Below are 17558 nucleotides of genomic sequence, written 5' to 3'. Positions count from 1 at the left end.
CAGTTCATACAACAATCAAGGAATCCAAATAAGGGCAAACATTGGTTATATAGGACTTTCCGATCTTGGATTTTCTACTTGATTAAAAAAAAAAAAAAAAAAATCCCAACGATTGTGAACCAAACGTGGGCAGATGCAAGAGATTAGTTCGTAAAAGCACAGAGTCTCAACAATAACTTTAGGGTCTGGGATAGAGTCACTTTTTGGTTCACTCCCATTCCTCCTCCTAATTCAATATGGCGGCTGCGCGTGTTCGGAGGGTGGTGAAGACTGTCCATATCTCTTCTATTATTCCTGACCTAGCCAACGATCTTACTAAACGCTGCCCACATGTGAAATTTATCAATGTTCCTGTTGGCTGCAGCGGAGGTAAGTGAGAGAAAACAATCTTTTTAACCCTCGTAAACCTAATTTCAAAGTGTGGCCAAAAGTCCTATTGGGACGTCCCATTTTCGGTGCTATAGGAAGTTTCTATAAGTAGGCTGCAAATTGGGAGAAACCTCACCTGGTTTTGCCATTTAAATGGTCATGAGATATGCTTGTATGATAATTACACGAATCGCAAGAGCTGCAGATGAAAGAACGTGTAGTTAATGCTGCAGTAGTGGGTGACCCGGGGTCCCGGGGGGCTACTCCGACAAAATTTGGGTGGGGATGTGCGGCCCGCTTCCCAAAAACCTTGCCCTATTTATGACCAAAATCTCCGATTTTCAAAACTTTATTTATGGCCTGACCCCTAATCAATACCCTGTCTCAGACCTGCCTTATACTCAGTTTCCTAGCTCAGACCGATGTTAAAGGTATTGTGAAGGGCTTTTTTTGATCGGTCTTATCGACAATGATAAAAAAGTAGCATCTTCTAAAAAGAATGCCCAATTCAAGGCTAGAGTGCAAAAATCAAACACTGTTTGTGATCAAAATGGCTTCGACCAGTACCCTATTTATGAACAAAACGGCTGAAAAACCATTAACCCTTTGGGGCCGCATATACCTATATAGGCCATATAACGGAGTAACCCCCAGAGCCCAGGGTGAGGTTGGCGGAGTGACAAAACGACACAAGTACAGTATGAGACAAACCAGTACAAGTTCTCCTGTACATTGTACATTTTGTAGACTGCAGATCACAGATTAAAGGCCATGTATTGTCAGTTTTAGACCACAGACAGCAAATCATAACTTGAGGGATTAAAAGGAACATGTAGCAAAATGCACCCCCTACCCACAGGACCTATACGGCCCCATGTGCTATTTCCTTGGAAAAACTGGTCAGTGTAAAATGACAACTGTGGACTGCAGACTGCAGACTGCAGGCCACGGGTAAAATGCATACCACAGACTGTAGACTTTTAACTAAATTGTTCTATCATTGAGAACTAACTGTAACTAGGCTAACTGGAGTGTTATTTAGTCTAACCCAAGTGATATTTAGGCTAACCGGAGTGATATCCAGACCAACTGGAGTGATATTCAGACCAACTGGAGTGATATTCAGACTAACCGGAGTGATATTCAGACTAACCGGAGTGATTATTCACTGTGGTTAGCCTAAGTGATCCTCTTTACGATCAGCTCTTGGTAATGGAAAATAATATATAGATTTAGGCCAGCCTAAAAGCATAGCTCCTGGGCCGGGTTGTTCAGAGCCTGATTAAGCTAACCCAGGAAAAGGTAGAATTTGATTTGAGTTTTGTAACTTTGTGGTGAGGTTTTCTGTCTATTGTTTGGCCTTCTGTTTTGAGTTTTAATAATCACCATATACACAAAACAAAGCAGCAAAAAACATTTGTATAGAGGAAAAAGTTATAATTCGGTTAAGTTTTAATCCTGGGTTAGCGTTAACCAGCTTCCGAACAATCCTGCCCTGTTTTCAACAAGTTAACCTGACATGGGCCCACCATCCAATCGAAAATTAGCACTTGGTCAGCGGTCAACTTCAAAAAATACATGTGACCTCTATGAGCTGTAAACTTGAGTCCACGATATGGTCATGTGATATTGGTCAGCGGATACCTTGTTTTGACAGGTGTCGATTGAATTCATAACATGGATAACCAATATTAAAGAAGTAAATGGTAAACCAAGGTTGCATGTTTCTGTCAACCTATTATTTGGAGTATGGCTGCCATGTTGCACGACTTCATTGCCGTCGCTGTTGCCACCGTCATGCATATGCGCCCACAAGCAATACTGCTAGCCATGATAACCATGAGAAAATCAGCTCATGGGTTTCCATTTCTTTCCTATGAGTATGGGGCTCCGCTTGGTGGCCCTTTGGGCTGCCGGAGCTCCGCTAATAACAATATTTACTTAAAAAGTCTGTAGTCTGTGGTATATATTTTACCCGTGGCCTGCAGTCTGCATTTTACCCTCAGTCTGCAATTTGCCTCCAGTCTGCAGTCTGCAGTCTGCATTTTACACTGACTGCTTGGAATTGAAAACCAAATAAAAAGATCCTATATGTGGACTGTACCATCAAATATGTGATTGAGTTTAAAAGCCATGCACCCTGATTAGGTCATCACTACCCTGTGACTACTAGGAGCTCAAAAGATGGAAAAAATTAGGGCTTTATATTGTGGGTATCAAAAAATTTGCCATCCATTGCACATCTCTTTTGAGAGCCATGTCTACTTTTAATGTTATAATGATCTTGTTTCGTAGTTGTAAAAGTAGATGGTTAAAATGTTTTTAATTATGAATGCACCTAGAGGTTGAGAAGCTACAAGAGGCCAAAGTGATATTATCAGATCCTAACACTGCACCAAGATACCTGCCAAGTCTACTTGAGCTTGAATGGATGCAGTTGACCTGGGCAGGAGTGGAAGAAGCTATTAAATATGTCACACCTCAACAAAAGGGTTCTTTGACACTAACGAGGTTTGGTGGAGTCTTTGGTCCTGCCATGGTACAGTATGTCATTGGTCACATTGTGTCATGGGAGAGGGAGTTCCGAAAGCTGTGGCGTGATCAACAGGAATGCAAATGGTATATATACAGAGTTTTATATGCCATTAATTCCGATTAATTCAAAGATTATTTGTAATTTTAAATATTATAGATCAGTCAGTGAAGGAAAAGCAATTATACAGCATTTCCCAGTTTGTATGTGTCTGTGTGTATTGTACATTGCAGGTTTTTGTCCCAGGGGAGAGGGACTTCCACATGAAAAGGTCAGGGATGTTCATCGGAAAATTTGGATTAAACCCCCTAACGGAGACCAATCTGGGTGTGACTTGAGGTTTATTTGACCCCTAAAAAATGCCACTTAAAATGGAGTAGGCTCAATTAGCAGCCGCTGTTCACTGAAGAAAGGAGCCTGCACTAGTAGACCGGACTTGAGAGACCAATAGAAATCGAGCCAAAAAATGGAAATAAGAGCATTTCTTTGATTATTATTTCTTACAGTGCACCCTACAAAATACTTTGACAGCATAAAATTGTGGCATTTGATCATCAACAACCTAAGTGGGACCGGAACCCCTAAGCAAGATGACGAGCATCCCCAACCTTTTCAAATAGGACCCCCCCCCCCCCCCCCCGCAGGGTTTTTGTGTGCTTTTGTATTATTTAAGTAACTGAATCTTTTATTAACACTGCCTTGTGTTATTTATTAGGGATGATTTCCCTGTCTTTTAAGGATGGTGCCTGCTTTTGTTAGTGTGCACACATTCTGCGCATCACGCAAGGCATGGTTTAAGCGCCACGCACACGCTGGGTTGACATGATGCCATCAACTGTGCTACCAAGTACATGACTAAATTGAAAGCAAAATTTTCCTACTGTGACCAAATCAAGTTTAATGAACCTGTACTTAAACCAGGAACACCAGAACAGCAGCATATCGCTAACCACTAATTGTTAACATCTTCCAACTGAAAAACTAGCTGTTATCTGTCGAAAATTATACTGAAATCCAACTGTAAACATCTACCTACAGATGGCATAGTATGCGCGCAAAACAAGTGTGAGATATGCAAATGTTTTACTTACTGGGGAAGTGACAGGAACAAATGTAACAGGCACCGTAAAAAGTTTAAAAAAGGATCAATAACTTTAAAAAACGCGTGGTTACTCCTATATTTTATGTTATGAAATGGAAGTGGCAAGCCTATTCAGCAGGTGATTAGTTTCTGGTTGTGAACAAAAGATATTTAGACTGTATTTTAGCTGAAACAGAGGAAGGCTGTCAGAGACGCTAAAAGTACTGTTGCAACAATTTTGTAATTAAAAACATACCAAAAATGGTTTTTATGTTACCATTTACCATGTAGTTTTCAGATCTTTATAAATGTGTTTGCTTTTCTGTATGTAAAGGCGAATTCTATAGAAAGCTGTGAAGAAATACCCTCTCCTTCTGTTTTAGAAAAATGCTGATGTCAGCATTTTTGTTAAGATTCAAGGCTAATTATCTCGAAAAAATATGTGGTTACCCTCTTTTTTCTTTGTGGATTCCGATAGCCCTTGCAAAAATCTACTTTTTCCGCAAGGTCCTAACCTGGCGCAAAAACCTTTGCATTTAGTAGGCATCGTCCTTAAGTGCAGCATGCTTATTTTGGGTAGTTAGTGTACAAAATTGAATTGATATGGGCACACTCAAGTGAAGTGAATAATATGACCCACTAAATAGTTTTTGTTGCATGCCACTTACATGATGGTTATCCCACACTGACAGCTGAGAGATTTATTTAGTTAATTTTCATTAATTTCATTTATTTTAGTATTTGTTTGTTTATTTATCTACAAGTAGATTTGTGGGGATGCAGGTTTTGCATTGTTGAGGGATTTGAGGCTGTTATTCTCTGATTGGCTAAGTTAGCAGGTGTCGGTCATGAATACCTGACTTCTATTTTAACGATTTAGGATAGTCTTGATAAGTAAAGGAACAAAAAACTTTATCAGAATTAATAGGAAGTAATATTGTAGGTAAAGGGATGATTGTCCTTATGTGACATCTGATCCTCTTGGAGTATTGCGTTCATCTTGGAGGAAATTCATATCTCACTCACAGGACTGTTTTTGCTTACCTTACTTCATTTAAGGGACAAAGAGTGGGCACTTAATGCTAAATATTGTGTGATGCCTAAACTGACAATTGGAATTCTTGGACTTGGAGATATTGGACAAAATTTGGCTAAGACATGCAAAGCTCTGAATATGACGGTCTGGGGTGTGGGACGCAGAGACAAATCTGACAGGCAAGAGTTTGTGGACCACTACGCAACTTTGTCGAGGCTCCCTGAAGTTCTTCAGTCTTGTGATTATGTTTGTAATATATTACCAAGTACAACTGCCACTAAATATCTCTTATCCGGAAATGTGCTTGAGAGTGGTAAAGACAAGCGTCCTGTTTTCATTAACATTGGTCGTGGGGATGTCATAGATGAAAAAAGTCTTATTCATGCATTAAATGAAGGCTGGATATCTGGAGCTATACTGGATGTGTTTGAAGTCGAGCCACTTCCAAAGGAGAGTGCTCTGTGGAAGATGCCTCAAGTAGTTATCACACCTCACACAGCTGCAGTCTCCTTTCCTGAAGAGGTAAGTCCTAACTTCAGACACAATATAATGACATAATATATTTAAGAGCAATTCTCCAGGAAAGTGAAGCAAAGTTGGAAATGAAAATTTTTAACCCCCCTTCATTTTTTGTGTGGAGGTAGGTTACCTGGGGGGATGAACAAAAACAGCCGTATTTGGATCGGCAGGTGTGTCGTTGCCATGGTAACCGCACTTGATCACGTTGGTCTGAGGTCTATGTTTTGACCAAAAAATTTACTCTCAAGAAGTAAAAATAAACGAGTCTGGTTCTCGGGTGCATGTGAACCAATTCAAATGAAATTCATACAGATGGTAGAGCCACTCTCCCAGTTTATAAAATTCGCCGTTAAAGCATTTTGGGTTTTAAGTTAAGTAAACCTGAACTTAGAAGCCTTTTCACTGTAGCCACCGCCCAGACCCATTTCTTATTTAACGGTTCTTTTTATGACCAAATTGATGGTGTGGCCATGGGGTCTCCCCTTGCTCCCGTATTAGCCAATCTTTTTATGGGGCATCATGAAAAACTATGGTTGGAGAATTTTCAATGCTCTAAAATTTTATTTTATTGTAGGTATGTTGACGACACTTTTTGTTCATTTCACTCTGAGCACGGTGCTGTTATATTTTTTGACTACATTAACTCTAGGCACCCCAACATAAGGTTTACTATGGAAAAAGAACTTAATCGCAAATTACCCTTTCTAGATGTTCTTATTGATAATAGTGACACTAATTCCTTCCTAACTAGGGTTTACCGTGAGAAAACCTTTACTGGGTTATTAACTAATTATTTTAGCTTCACCTCGTACTCATACAAAGTAGGTTTCATTAGGACTCTTGTTGACAGGGCCTACAAGATCAACAACACTTGGTTGGGGTTACACGAGGATATAACCAAGCTTACTGAAATTCTCAAAAAGAACCTTTTCCCTGCCCATTTAATTGAAAAAGTGGTTAACCGTTACATCACTGGGACCCATAGCAATCATTGTCCCCGGGGCTACCCCCTTACCACCTCGCCCACGTTTTACTTTAAGCTGCCGTACATAGGCCATTTTTCTGTCATCACTCAGAAGAAGATTCGACACTTAATCAAGCGCTATTGTAATGATTTAGATATCAAATTAGTTTTTTCTTCCTTCAAGATAGGTAACCTTTTTGGTGTGAAAGACCCTATCCCCGGCGGGCTTCGTTCACGTGTGGTTTATAAGTTTACATGTGCGGGCTGTAATGCCTGTTATGTCGGCGAAACCTCCCGACATTTTTCCACACGCGTACGTGAGCACTTAGCCGTTGATAGGGTCTCTCACATCTTCAAACATCTTCAGAATTCTGAACGTTGTCGCTCATTGTGTTCAATAGACTGTTTTCATATTTTAGATCACGCCACTACCAGCTTTCAACTCAAGATAAAGGAGGCTATCCATATTCAAAAAGAACTACCTTGCCTCAATCAGCAATTACACCATGTAAATCTAAAATTATCCTTTTAATTTACACCTTTTCACGTTCTGTTGTTACTATTTGTCTTAATTAGCATTTTTGCCTACTTATTATTCAACTTGCATTGTAATCATTCATTCAACTGAAGATGACAGAAGCTCTGTCGAAACATGTCTTTTAAACTTAAAAAATTGGTCGTTTTCCTTAAAAAATTTTGGGTTTTATAATAAAGATGACAATGCTCGTCAAACTATGTTGCCTGTCAGCCATTTTGACAAGCAGGAAGAACAAGCACAACCATATTCGTAATTTCTCCGAAAGTGCTCTTTCCCAAAAAAACAAATTAGCAGCAGAGCTTACATAGATATTGAAGTTTCTAAATATCATAAAATCAATTTGGGGAAAATTATATTCTGGCCATGGGTGTTGAGGGCATCCGAGGCAAGTTACAAAAAATTGAAAAACTGGAAATTTTGAGGGCTGTAGTATTTGGCTCAATCAGGCTTTAAATAGAGAATATCAGCTTCAGAAGTAATTTCTATCATCTTATCTGTTATCTACATTTGATTGATTAGGTTTTGGCCAACGAATTTGATGAAATATAAACTGAACAAAGCCTACCTTGCAACTCTTGGGAATTTCTTCAGGATGCTTTTGTCGTATAGTTATTGGGTCTCTCCTCACTTCTCTCGCTCCATTTTCTTGACCGAATCTTGCACAGACTCTAGCGGAAAGGTCAAATCTAACTGGCTAGCCTCACCGAACATGTACTTTTAGACCAGAGATGATGATGCATTAACCCGAATATAGAACAGTCGAACAGGTCAAACACAGTCGTGTGTCGACTATCGAAATAATTAGCTCTTATTAACCGAGCTGCAGGTCTGTATGGAAGAATCTTGACCAAGGTCGTGAGTACAGACCGAACGCAGTGAGGTCTGTACACACGGTCGAGGTCAAGATTCTCCCATAGACCGACTTAGCTCGGTTAATAAGATGTTTATTATATGGCAAAGAAGAAAGCTTTAATTCGTTTAATGTAACTGGTTTGCTGACAGTTTGCTTGCGAACGGCGATGAGCTTAACTTAAACCTGCCGAAATTTGCTCGTCCTCTTTACTTTTTTTTTGTCATCAAGCTTTTTGGCACTTCCATGAGAAGAAAATAAAAGAAATGGTGTACATTTTTGTATTTTAGTTTGTTACTTTTTCAACGCAAAATGAAACCGGTCTAGCTAGATGCCGGTCTAGATGGGAAAATCTAGACCGCGGTCAATATCGATTTCAGCCAATCAAATTCGTGAATTCGGTAGTTCCCAGTCTTTGTGAGACACAGCCATATAATAATTCATCAATACAATCCATCCAGGAAGTTAAATAGATGCATCAAGATCACAGCTAAGCAAATGCATGTCTGCAACGATTCTGAATTAAGTCTTTGGCTAAATTGAGCCGTACATTCCGTGGTGCATGGTTGAGAAGCGAAGAAAACGCTAGAAATCGTTGTTTACGACCAAACGTATGTAGACCGGAAATGCGAGGAGCAAAACTGCTGACCGGCTGTACTTTTAAAATACGATATACGCGCTTTTGTTTGTTTGTGTTTTTAGCTTCAGATAAAGCGACATTATCGCAATGGCATTGTCTCTTCTTTAGATATTTTTGGTTCAATATATCATAGATAGAGGGATAAAAGGACGACTTTTGATCCGCTTTTATGACTGTTTTAATACAGTAGTGAATAAAGAGGACAAAAGAAAAGCGCTTCACTGATGGTTTTACGCAACCTGACTACCTCCATTGGCTTTACAGCACTGGATCAAGTTTGTATAAGAGAGGATACCATTTTTCATCTCTTGGTTTAGCTACAGTAAATCCAGGAGTACTGACAGGTGTTAAAATATGTTCAGGTTTTCGTTAACAACAAATGATGTGCAGGCTTGAATGAGAACAAGGAAGTTAGTTTTTCTAAGAACTCTTGGACGTTCGAATTCTGTCTCTCTATACAGGTATGCAAAAAAAGGGAAATTCATGCTGTGCGTGCCAAAAATGCAGATTGCACTTGTACCCATTTAGCCTGCGAACGCAGACGTATTTCCGGCTGTCACTTGGTTCCGCCGAAAAATAACGTCTGCGAACCCGAGCCAGAAAACGATTTCTGTGACGTAGGAATTCTAAGCCAATCACAGTTTAGCTCAAATAACCCCAGAACTACTGCGTGAGGTATTCGCTGCGAGGAGCACTCAAGTTTCATTCTATCATGGAATCTGATTGGCCAAGGAGAAACAAAAGTCATTACGTCACAGAAATCGTTTCCTGGCTCGGGTTCGCAGACGTTATTTTTCGGCGGAATCAAGTGACAGCCGGAAATACGTCTGCGTTCGCAGGCTAGTACCCATTCAACAAAAATAAAATTCAACGTGGGGCCCTGGTGCGTATGAATCCGAGTTAGACTTTGCACCTAAACATTTCAACCTTGTTCCTAGTTTCCCAGGGTATGAGATTGCTCAACGTTTAATTTTTCTTTGATGCTTTTATTAGGTTCTTCGGTTTTCGTTTTTTTTTGTTTTTTTTTTAAGTCTTGTTTTTTTTTTCTGTTGTTTTGGCTTTCTTCACCATTGCCATTGTTAAAAAAAAACCCATTACAAGAGGATATCATTAAGCTTGCATCCGGTGTTACATCCCATTACATTGTCTTACATCCGGTCAGCAGTCGTACTTCTCGAACTTCCGGTCTGTGACATAAATTGCATGTATTGAGTTAGACTCTCCCCTCCCTAGCTAGTCATTATGTGTTGATATATCACGTGACGAAGCACGAGGAATAAACACATTTCCCTTGTCAGCCATCTTGACTGTGTCTTTACATTACATGGTGTCAGAAAGAGCAGCAATATCCATGCCCAAATAAGTCATCGAGCTAACGCCTGACTGACAACTGTACATGGAATACCCATCGATTGTATTTACTGCAGGATAGACGTGAAATACAACGACAATGGCGAAATACAAGAGTCCGCAGATATCATGGACCGTACAAGACTTACTCCAAGAATGGCGTCGCTTCAGCAGACAAGCCATGTGCATCTTCAAAGGTCCGTTGCACGATAAAGACGATAGCGTCAAAGTCAGCTACTTAAAGGTGTGGGTAGGCGATAAAGGATTGGACGTATTCGAAGGATTTACATTCGCAAAACCAGAGGATGCTGCGAAATTGACCGTGGTAGTGAAAAAATTCGAAGAATACTGCGCGCCTCGAAAAAACCACATCATGGCTGCGTTGAAATTCAGCGAAAGACGTCAGGGAGACAGCGAGAGTTTCGAATCGTTTGTCACAGATCTGAAGATCCTAGTCAAGGATTGTCGCTACCAAGAGGAAGAGCGCATGGTTCGAGACGCGATTGTTTTCCGTTGTAAACACCCTAAAGTTCGCGAGAAGTGTCTCGACCTGGCTGACGAGTTGACATGCGAAAAGGCCATCGAGATCGGTCGAAACTACGAAACGAATCTCAGCAGTCTGAAAAAACTCGCCAGCGACGAAGACCCAACCGTGAAAACACTGAATCAGGAAAAACGCCCGCCCTGGAATCGTCCGCGTTCAAACAAAAACAAGTTCAAAAGGAAGCCACCCACAGAAAAGAATGCCGATTCGAAGGATTACGAATCGAAACTACTGCAGGAATACTGCAAGAAGATGAATCATTATGCTAACTTCTGTATGGCCAAGGAAGTCCACAACCTACAAGAAGTAGAAGATTCAGAACAAGAAACCGAGGAGAAGTCGGACCAAGAAGAAGATGAAGAGGATATGTCTCTATTTGTTTACTCAATTGAATCAAGCTGTACTGCAGAGGATGAGCAATTTTACGAAGTGGTTGAGGCGGAGGATACCCGAGTTCGTTTCCAGTTGGATAGTGGCGCGAAAGCTAATGTTATGTCGCTGAAGACCTACAGCAACCACCAGCGTCATCGCTTGCCACTCCTGAAAAAGACACACACTGTGTTGGTTTCCTTTTCCAAGCACAAGCTTAAGCCTCGTGGAGAAGTAGTTTTGAGCACAAGATACAAAGATAAAGTCGAAGATGTCAAGTTCTTTGTGGTAGAACCTGAAGTGGAGTCAGAGCTTAGTGGAAACACCTGTGTCAAACTTGGCCTACTCAAGAGAGTTCATCAGCTGACAAGCAAAAACCCACCGAAGAGCAGAGTAGAGTTGGACGACTATCCTGAACTGTTTAAAAGACTAGGATGTTTGCCTGGCACCTACCATATAGAACTAACTGATGGTGCTATCCCTGTTGTTCATACTCCAAGGAAGGTACCAGTACCAGAGAGAGAGAGAAAGTCATTGAAGAACTAAAAAGGATGGAAAAACTGGGAGTTATTGTGCGGCAAGAAGAACCAACAGAATGGGTCAACTCGCTTGTAGTAGTTCAGAAGCCGAATGGTGCAGTGAGACTATGCATCGATCCTAGAGATCTAAATGCTGCCATGAAGAGGTCCCACTACCCCTTGAAGACAGTTGATGAAGTGGCCAGCCGTCTACAGGGTGCCAATACCTTCAGCATTCTAGATGCTAAGAGTGGCTTTTGGTAGCTGAAGTTAGATGAAGAGTCTTCACTTCTCTGTACCTTTAACACCCCAATTGGCCGATACGGGTTCACAAGACTTCCTTTGGCGTAAAGTGTGCCCCAGAGATCTTCCAAAGAACCATGGATCAAATGGTTGAAGACCTGGGTGGTGTGGAAGTTATAATGGACGATGTAATCATCGCTGGAGATGAATCAACACACGATGAGCGATTGCACAAATTTCTGGAAAGAGCGTCCGCAAAAGGCTTAGAGCTCAACAAGGAGAAATGGAAGATTCGTCAGAAAGAAGTACTTTAGGTAGGACACCTCCTTACTGCCGAGGACCTGAAGATTGATCCCCAGAAGATCAAAGCAATCCATGAAATACCTGAACCGAAAAACAAAGAAGATTTGAAACGACTTCTTGGCTTTAAACAGTTTCTGAGTCGTTATCTGCCCAATTATCCACAATGGATGCTCCCTTACGAGAGTTAGAGAAGTCAGATGTATTATTCCAGTGGGACCATCCACAGAAAGAGAGCTTCAAGAAGATCAAGCAACTTGTATCACAAGCTCCAGTGCTACAATATTATGATGTCACGAAGCCAGTGACAATCCAGTGCGATGCAAGTGGAAAGGGGCTTGGAGCAGTGTTGTTACAAGACAACAAACCCGTGTGTTACGCCTCTCGAGCACTCACTGATACAGAGACGAGGTATGCACCCATTGAGTCTGAAATGTTAGCAGCTGTCTTTGCCTGTCGCAAGTTCCATCAGTATATCTATGGCAGGAGTGTTGTAGTCGAGACTGATCACAAACCACTACAAGCTATCAGCACCAAACCTCTCTCACAAGTACCACTGAGACTTCAGAAAAAAACCTCAATGTGCGTGGGTATGATGTGGAGATACGCTACATTCCTGGTTGTAAGCAAGACTTGGCAGACACCTTGAGTCGAGCGTCTGTGCAGAATGATGACAGTGGTGCTTTTGAAGAATTCCAAGAAATAAATGTGGTCCTGTCAGTCTCAGATGAACGATATAAAGAATTCCAGAAGGAAATCAAGAAAGACCCGGAGCTACAAGCAGTTCTTACCATGGTGAAAACTGGATGGCCAGACACAAAACCCCAAGTTCCCGTCGAGGCAAGACCCTACTGGACATTCCAGGATGAGGTTACTACAGCAGACGGACTCCTTTTCAAAGGAACACGCCTTATTGTCCCAAAGTTGCTAAGGCCTGAAATGCTCCGTCAGATCCACAAGAGTCATCTTGGAATAGCTAAATGTAGACAGAGAGCCAAAGAGGTACTATTTTGGCCTGGAATGTCAGTGGAAATTGAGCAAATGGTCACCAATTGTAGTGTGTGTGCTGACTACGACAAGAAACAGCCCTCTGAACCACTGAAGCCCTCTGTGCCACCATCACTTCCTTGAATTTCACGGAGAACATTATTTACTCTCTGTGTGCTATCGCAGCTAATTCCTCGAAGTTACAAAGACGGAATCTTTAAGAAGTGGAGCTGTGGTAGAGGAGTTGAAAAGGCAGTTTGGGGTCCATGGAATCCCAGCAGAAGTGGTTTCAGATAATGGTCCCCAGTTCAGCAGTAGCGAGCTCCAGGAATTTGCCAAAGATTATGGCTTTAAGCATACCACCACATCACCACATTACCCCAAGGCTAATGGAGAAGTGGAGAGAGCTATCCAAACTGTCAAGAAGTTGTGGCGAAAGAATGATGACAAGCACTTGGCCTTGCTGGATTATCGAACAACGCCATTACCAGACATTGAACTGTCTCCAGCACAATTACTCATGGGTCGTGGACTGAGAAATAAGTTGCCCGTGATGGAATGTCTGCTTCAGCCTGCAAGCAACAACCAGGTATCTGGAGAAGACCAAAGAAACCCAGAAGAAATACCCTGACCGCCATGCAAGCAAGGACATGAAGGAACTTCAGCCTGGGACCAAAGTTCGATTGCAGCCCTGGACGGACTCCAAAGAATGGAAGCCAGCCACTGTGGTCAAACATCACCATACACCAAGATCCTATGTAGTGCAAGCTGAAGACGGCAGAAAGTATCGTCGCAACCGGCAACATCTAAGAGTTTGCCCAGCTCCAGGACATGGTAGTTTGAATGCAGAACTGTCTTCTGGAGCAGACCAAACTGTAATCCAGGACAAGGAGCCGCCAAGGGATGAACCTGACCGACCTACAGCTCCCACTGTGTTACAGGATATGCCGTCCCAAGAGCAACACACAGAACCAGCAAAGGAGAACAGTGCAGGTCCAGTTGTCACCCGAAGCGGCAGACGAGTAATGAAACCTGACCGGCTTGACCTATAGACCAATCTGAGATTGCAAAGACTGTTTTCAGTTGAGTTATTTTGCTTTAAACCAGGAACAGTGACATTTATTTTAAGCCGAAATATTATTTTATTTTATTTTTATTTTATTCTTCAAGTTTATGTTTCTGAAGGGAAGGATGTGACATAAATTGTATGTATTGAGTTAGACTTTCCCTTCCTAGCTAGTCATTATGTGTTGATATATCACGTGACGAAGCACGAGGAATAAACACATTTCCCTTGTCAGCTATCTTGACTGTGTCTTTACATTACACGGCCTACGCGTTCAGTTATTCACCATTCTTAGCTTGTCGACTAACGCAATATCTGACTCGATTTTAGCCAAAGACGTTACTTTGGATTGTTCAAAGGCATGCATTTGCTTTGTACATTGATCTCGACACATTTACTTTACTTCCTGGTTGGATAATATTGATGAATTTAGGTGCTCGACGACAGCAATTGTAAGTATTAGGACCATGTTTTGACCTTTCAACTATTCTTTGTCAAGTGTATGCGGGCTTCTTGTATCATCATCTCTGGTCTGAAACACAGCAAACTGGATATTCGATGGGAGTAACCGTTAGATTAGAGTCAGCGCTAGATTTGGTCAAGAAATTGGAGCGAGCGAAGGGGAGACATTGGAGAGAACCACGCGACGAAAGCATCCTGAAGAAATTCCCAAACCTTCAAGGTAGGTTTTGTATCAATTTATATTTCATCAAATTCGTTGGCCAAAACCTTATTAACTAAATGTAGGTAACAGACAAGATAATAAAAGATAGTTTTGAAACTGATTTTCTCTCTCCAAAGCCTGTTTGAGCCAAATACTAGAGCCCTCAAAATTGCCAATTTTGCAATTTTTTGCAATTTGCCCCAGGTGTCTTCAGCACCCATGGCCAGAGTATAGTTTTCCCCAAATTGATTTTATAATATTTAGAAACGTCAATATCTGTGTAATCTCTGCTGCTAATTTGGATTATGTGGAAAGAGTACTTTCGGTGAAATTACGAATATGGTTGTGCTTGTTTTTCCTGCTTGTCAAAATGGCTGACAGGGAACATCGTGAGACGAGCATTTTCTTCTTGTTTATAAAACCCAAAATACTTTAACGGGGAAATTTATAAACTGGGAGAGTGGCTCTACCATCTGTATGAATTTCATTTGAATTGGTGCACATGCAACCGAGAACCAGACCCGTTTAATTTAACTTTTTGAGAGTGGAACTTATGCTCAAAACATGGTCCTGAGGCCGACGTCATCTAGTGCGGTTACCATGGCAACGATACATCTGCCGATCCAAATATGGTTGTTTTTGTTTATACCCCAAGGTAACCTACCTCCACAGAAAAATTGAAGGTTGGTTAAAATTTTTCATTTCCAGCTTTGCTTCACTTTCCTGGAGAAGTGCACTTAATTCTGGTTACATACAATCCAGCCCTGCCATCTTGATCTCTCAAGAGGAGCAAAAAAGTGCGAGAGTGTTTGGGTTGGAGATAGCAGATGACTGAGAAGTATATCCATGGGATAAAGATTTGATGTAGAGATGATAGGGGCTCCAGATAACCAGCTTGAGAAAGCTAGATTCAATTGTGTGTAAGTGAACAGTCATATTCGTTAAATTGAAACTTTTAGAATTTGGTGATGAGTCCACCCAGGAGGGGTGACCTATCTCCTTCTAGTCACAGAATATATTCATGGATGTCCTTGTTGTGATATTTGTGTACTTCATAGATTAACTTGATTTTACCGTATTTATTTTTAAGGTAGCAGAATTGTTTGCTGAGAACCTTGCCTTGTACGAGGCAGGTGAAAAACTCAAGTTTTGTGTGGATGTGGACCAGGGATATTAACTCATAAACTGCTGTTTTCACACTATACCAGCCAGAAAATGGCGATTTTCATGAAACATGACAGTCTGTTGCTTTTGATCAATGTTGAAAATTAATGACCACTACAAAACTTTGTGCAATATTATTGATCAAGGAATGAGTTTCAATCTGTGAATAGCTTTTAGTCCAGTTTTTTGTCAATAAACAATCAGATCTACCAGTCTCTTTTACGGTGCATTGATTCACACAACACATGGATTACATTTTACTATTAACTACTAAATAGATGGATAAATTTTACTAACTTACCAACAGAAAATTGCTGAAGGAAAGCTCTCTCCTAATAGATGACACCTACAATAGTCTATTCAGAATTATATAGATTCAAGGACTAGTTTCTAAAAAAACACATGTACGCGATAAAAGGTAAAAGTTTATTTGCCTAGAGGTGGTTTGTGGAGTCCTGTCTGGCAGAAACTTTAGACACTCTAGGTCTAACTTAGCCCAGAGAGTTTTGATGTAAGATGTCAAACACGAAAGACCGTGTTTGACCACATGATTTCCAAACACCGAGAAGAGAGTTGAAAATGCGACAGGCGGTGGAGTATTTTTGACGAACTTCGAGGTGTTTGGAGTCTTTGGAAATGTGGTCAAACACGGTCTTTCGTGTTTGATATATCTTCGCAATCGGAACTAAAACTAAGGAGAAAACGGAGAAACAAAATCCTAAAAATCTACGCTAATCAAGATCGGACATTCTAACACCGTCACGGTCATGTTTCCTTTGTTTAGGCCATCCCCTTTTTTTTTCTCTGTTTAGCGTCGTCCGACCGACCCAGATTTTCGCGTTTTCAAAAAAAAAAAAAAGTTACACAGAAGGCAATGAAGGCAATGACACATTATTTCAAACAATTGTCACTTTAATCTGAAACATAAGCAATTTTGTACCTTACAGATTTTTAATTTTTCCCTGTTCTCGTTTGATTTTAACAACGACGTCGACTTTTTCCTTCCTCCATTGCCGCGATGTTGACTTTGTAAGCACACCTTGTTGTTTCCAGGCTCCACGTATATTATGCTGAGGTACCAGGCCTCCTAGCTCCAGACTCCTTTTCCAATTTTATTTTTGTTTTTTTTCCTTTTCCGACCGACCGACCCAAAATCAGAAACACATTCGACAATAAACGAAAAAAAAGAGGGGGGATGGCCTTATATACTTAAATATACTGTATAATGTTTATATATTTTATACTTATTAAATTTCTTGAAAGTTGTTACCGTGTGGTATGCTCTAGTTAGACAGGACATTGGGGAGTTCTGAACGCCGCAATATCGCAAAAAATCGCCAAATACCGCAATTTCAAAACCGAGTCGAAACTACTACTCCGTATGTAAGTGTAGAGCAAATATAGCAATTTAAAAGAACGTGATGTCAATTTAATTCGTCAACGCGCGCGCTATTTTGATTGGTTTACTAAGAACCAGAAATTTTCTCTGGTGTTCTCTGGTTAACAAATTTGCGTCAGTTTTTTTGTGCGTCTGTCCTCTTATTGATGATAAATTGCGTCATAACATTGTCAAAGTGGCTGTGGAACCACGAGCCGCAGGCGGGTGGTTCCGCAGTAAACTTGCCGTAAACAGAGATAAGTGAATTTCATTCAAAATGACGCGAACATTGTCAATAGCTTTTCTCGCTTTTTGATTAGCTACTTAAAAAAAATTCTCATTGGTTAAAAAATGGACAGTTTGACAGCTGAAAGTTGAACTTGAAAGCTTGTATAAATTAAAATTTTATCCGTCTGTACTCTTATTGATGATGAAAATGAGTCAA

At 40.8% G+C, this 17558-nt stretch overlaps 1 protein-coding gene across 4 annotated transcripts; it reads left to right on the top strand.

Moving 5' to 3' along the window:
• Positions 1-222: 222 nt before the first annotated feature.
• LOC110052278 (uncharacterized) lies at positions 223-17004 on the top strand. Of its 4 annotated transcripts, XR_016208509.1 has the most exons (5): positions 223-369; positions 2712-2988; positions 5043-5541; positions 15280-15491; positions 15662-17004. XR_016208509.1 is itself a non-coding variant. In XM_020758388.2 (4 exons), exons 1-4 carry the CDS (start codon positions 237-239, stop codon positions 15746-15748), a joined length of 996 nt encoding a protein of 331 aa, XP_020614047.1. In that variant the 5' UTR covers positions 223-236; the 3' UTR covers positions 15749-17004. The 4 variants fall into 4 exon arrangements, 2 of the variants coding, with proteins under 2 accessions (XP_020614047.1, XP_089150005.1); XM_020758388.2 differs by lacking the exon at positions 15280-15491; XM_089293879.1 differs by lacking the exons at positions 15280-15491; positions 15662-17004 and adding an exon at positions 6922-9032.
• Positions 17005-17558: the final 554 nt, after the last annotated feature.

Source organism: Orbicella faveolata, unplaced genomic scaffold (assembly GCF_042242905.1).
Source record: "Orbicella faveolata isolate gen_17 unplaced genomic scaffold, um_ofav_v1 contig_25, whole genome shotgun sequence".
In the NCBI taxonomy this organism is placed as follows: domain Eukaryota; kingdom Metazoa; phylum Cnidaria; class Anthozoa; order Scleractinia; family Merulinidae; genus Orbicella; species Orbicella faveolata.
This window is presented reverse-complemented; position numbering and strand designations above follow the sequence as displayed.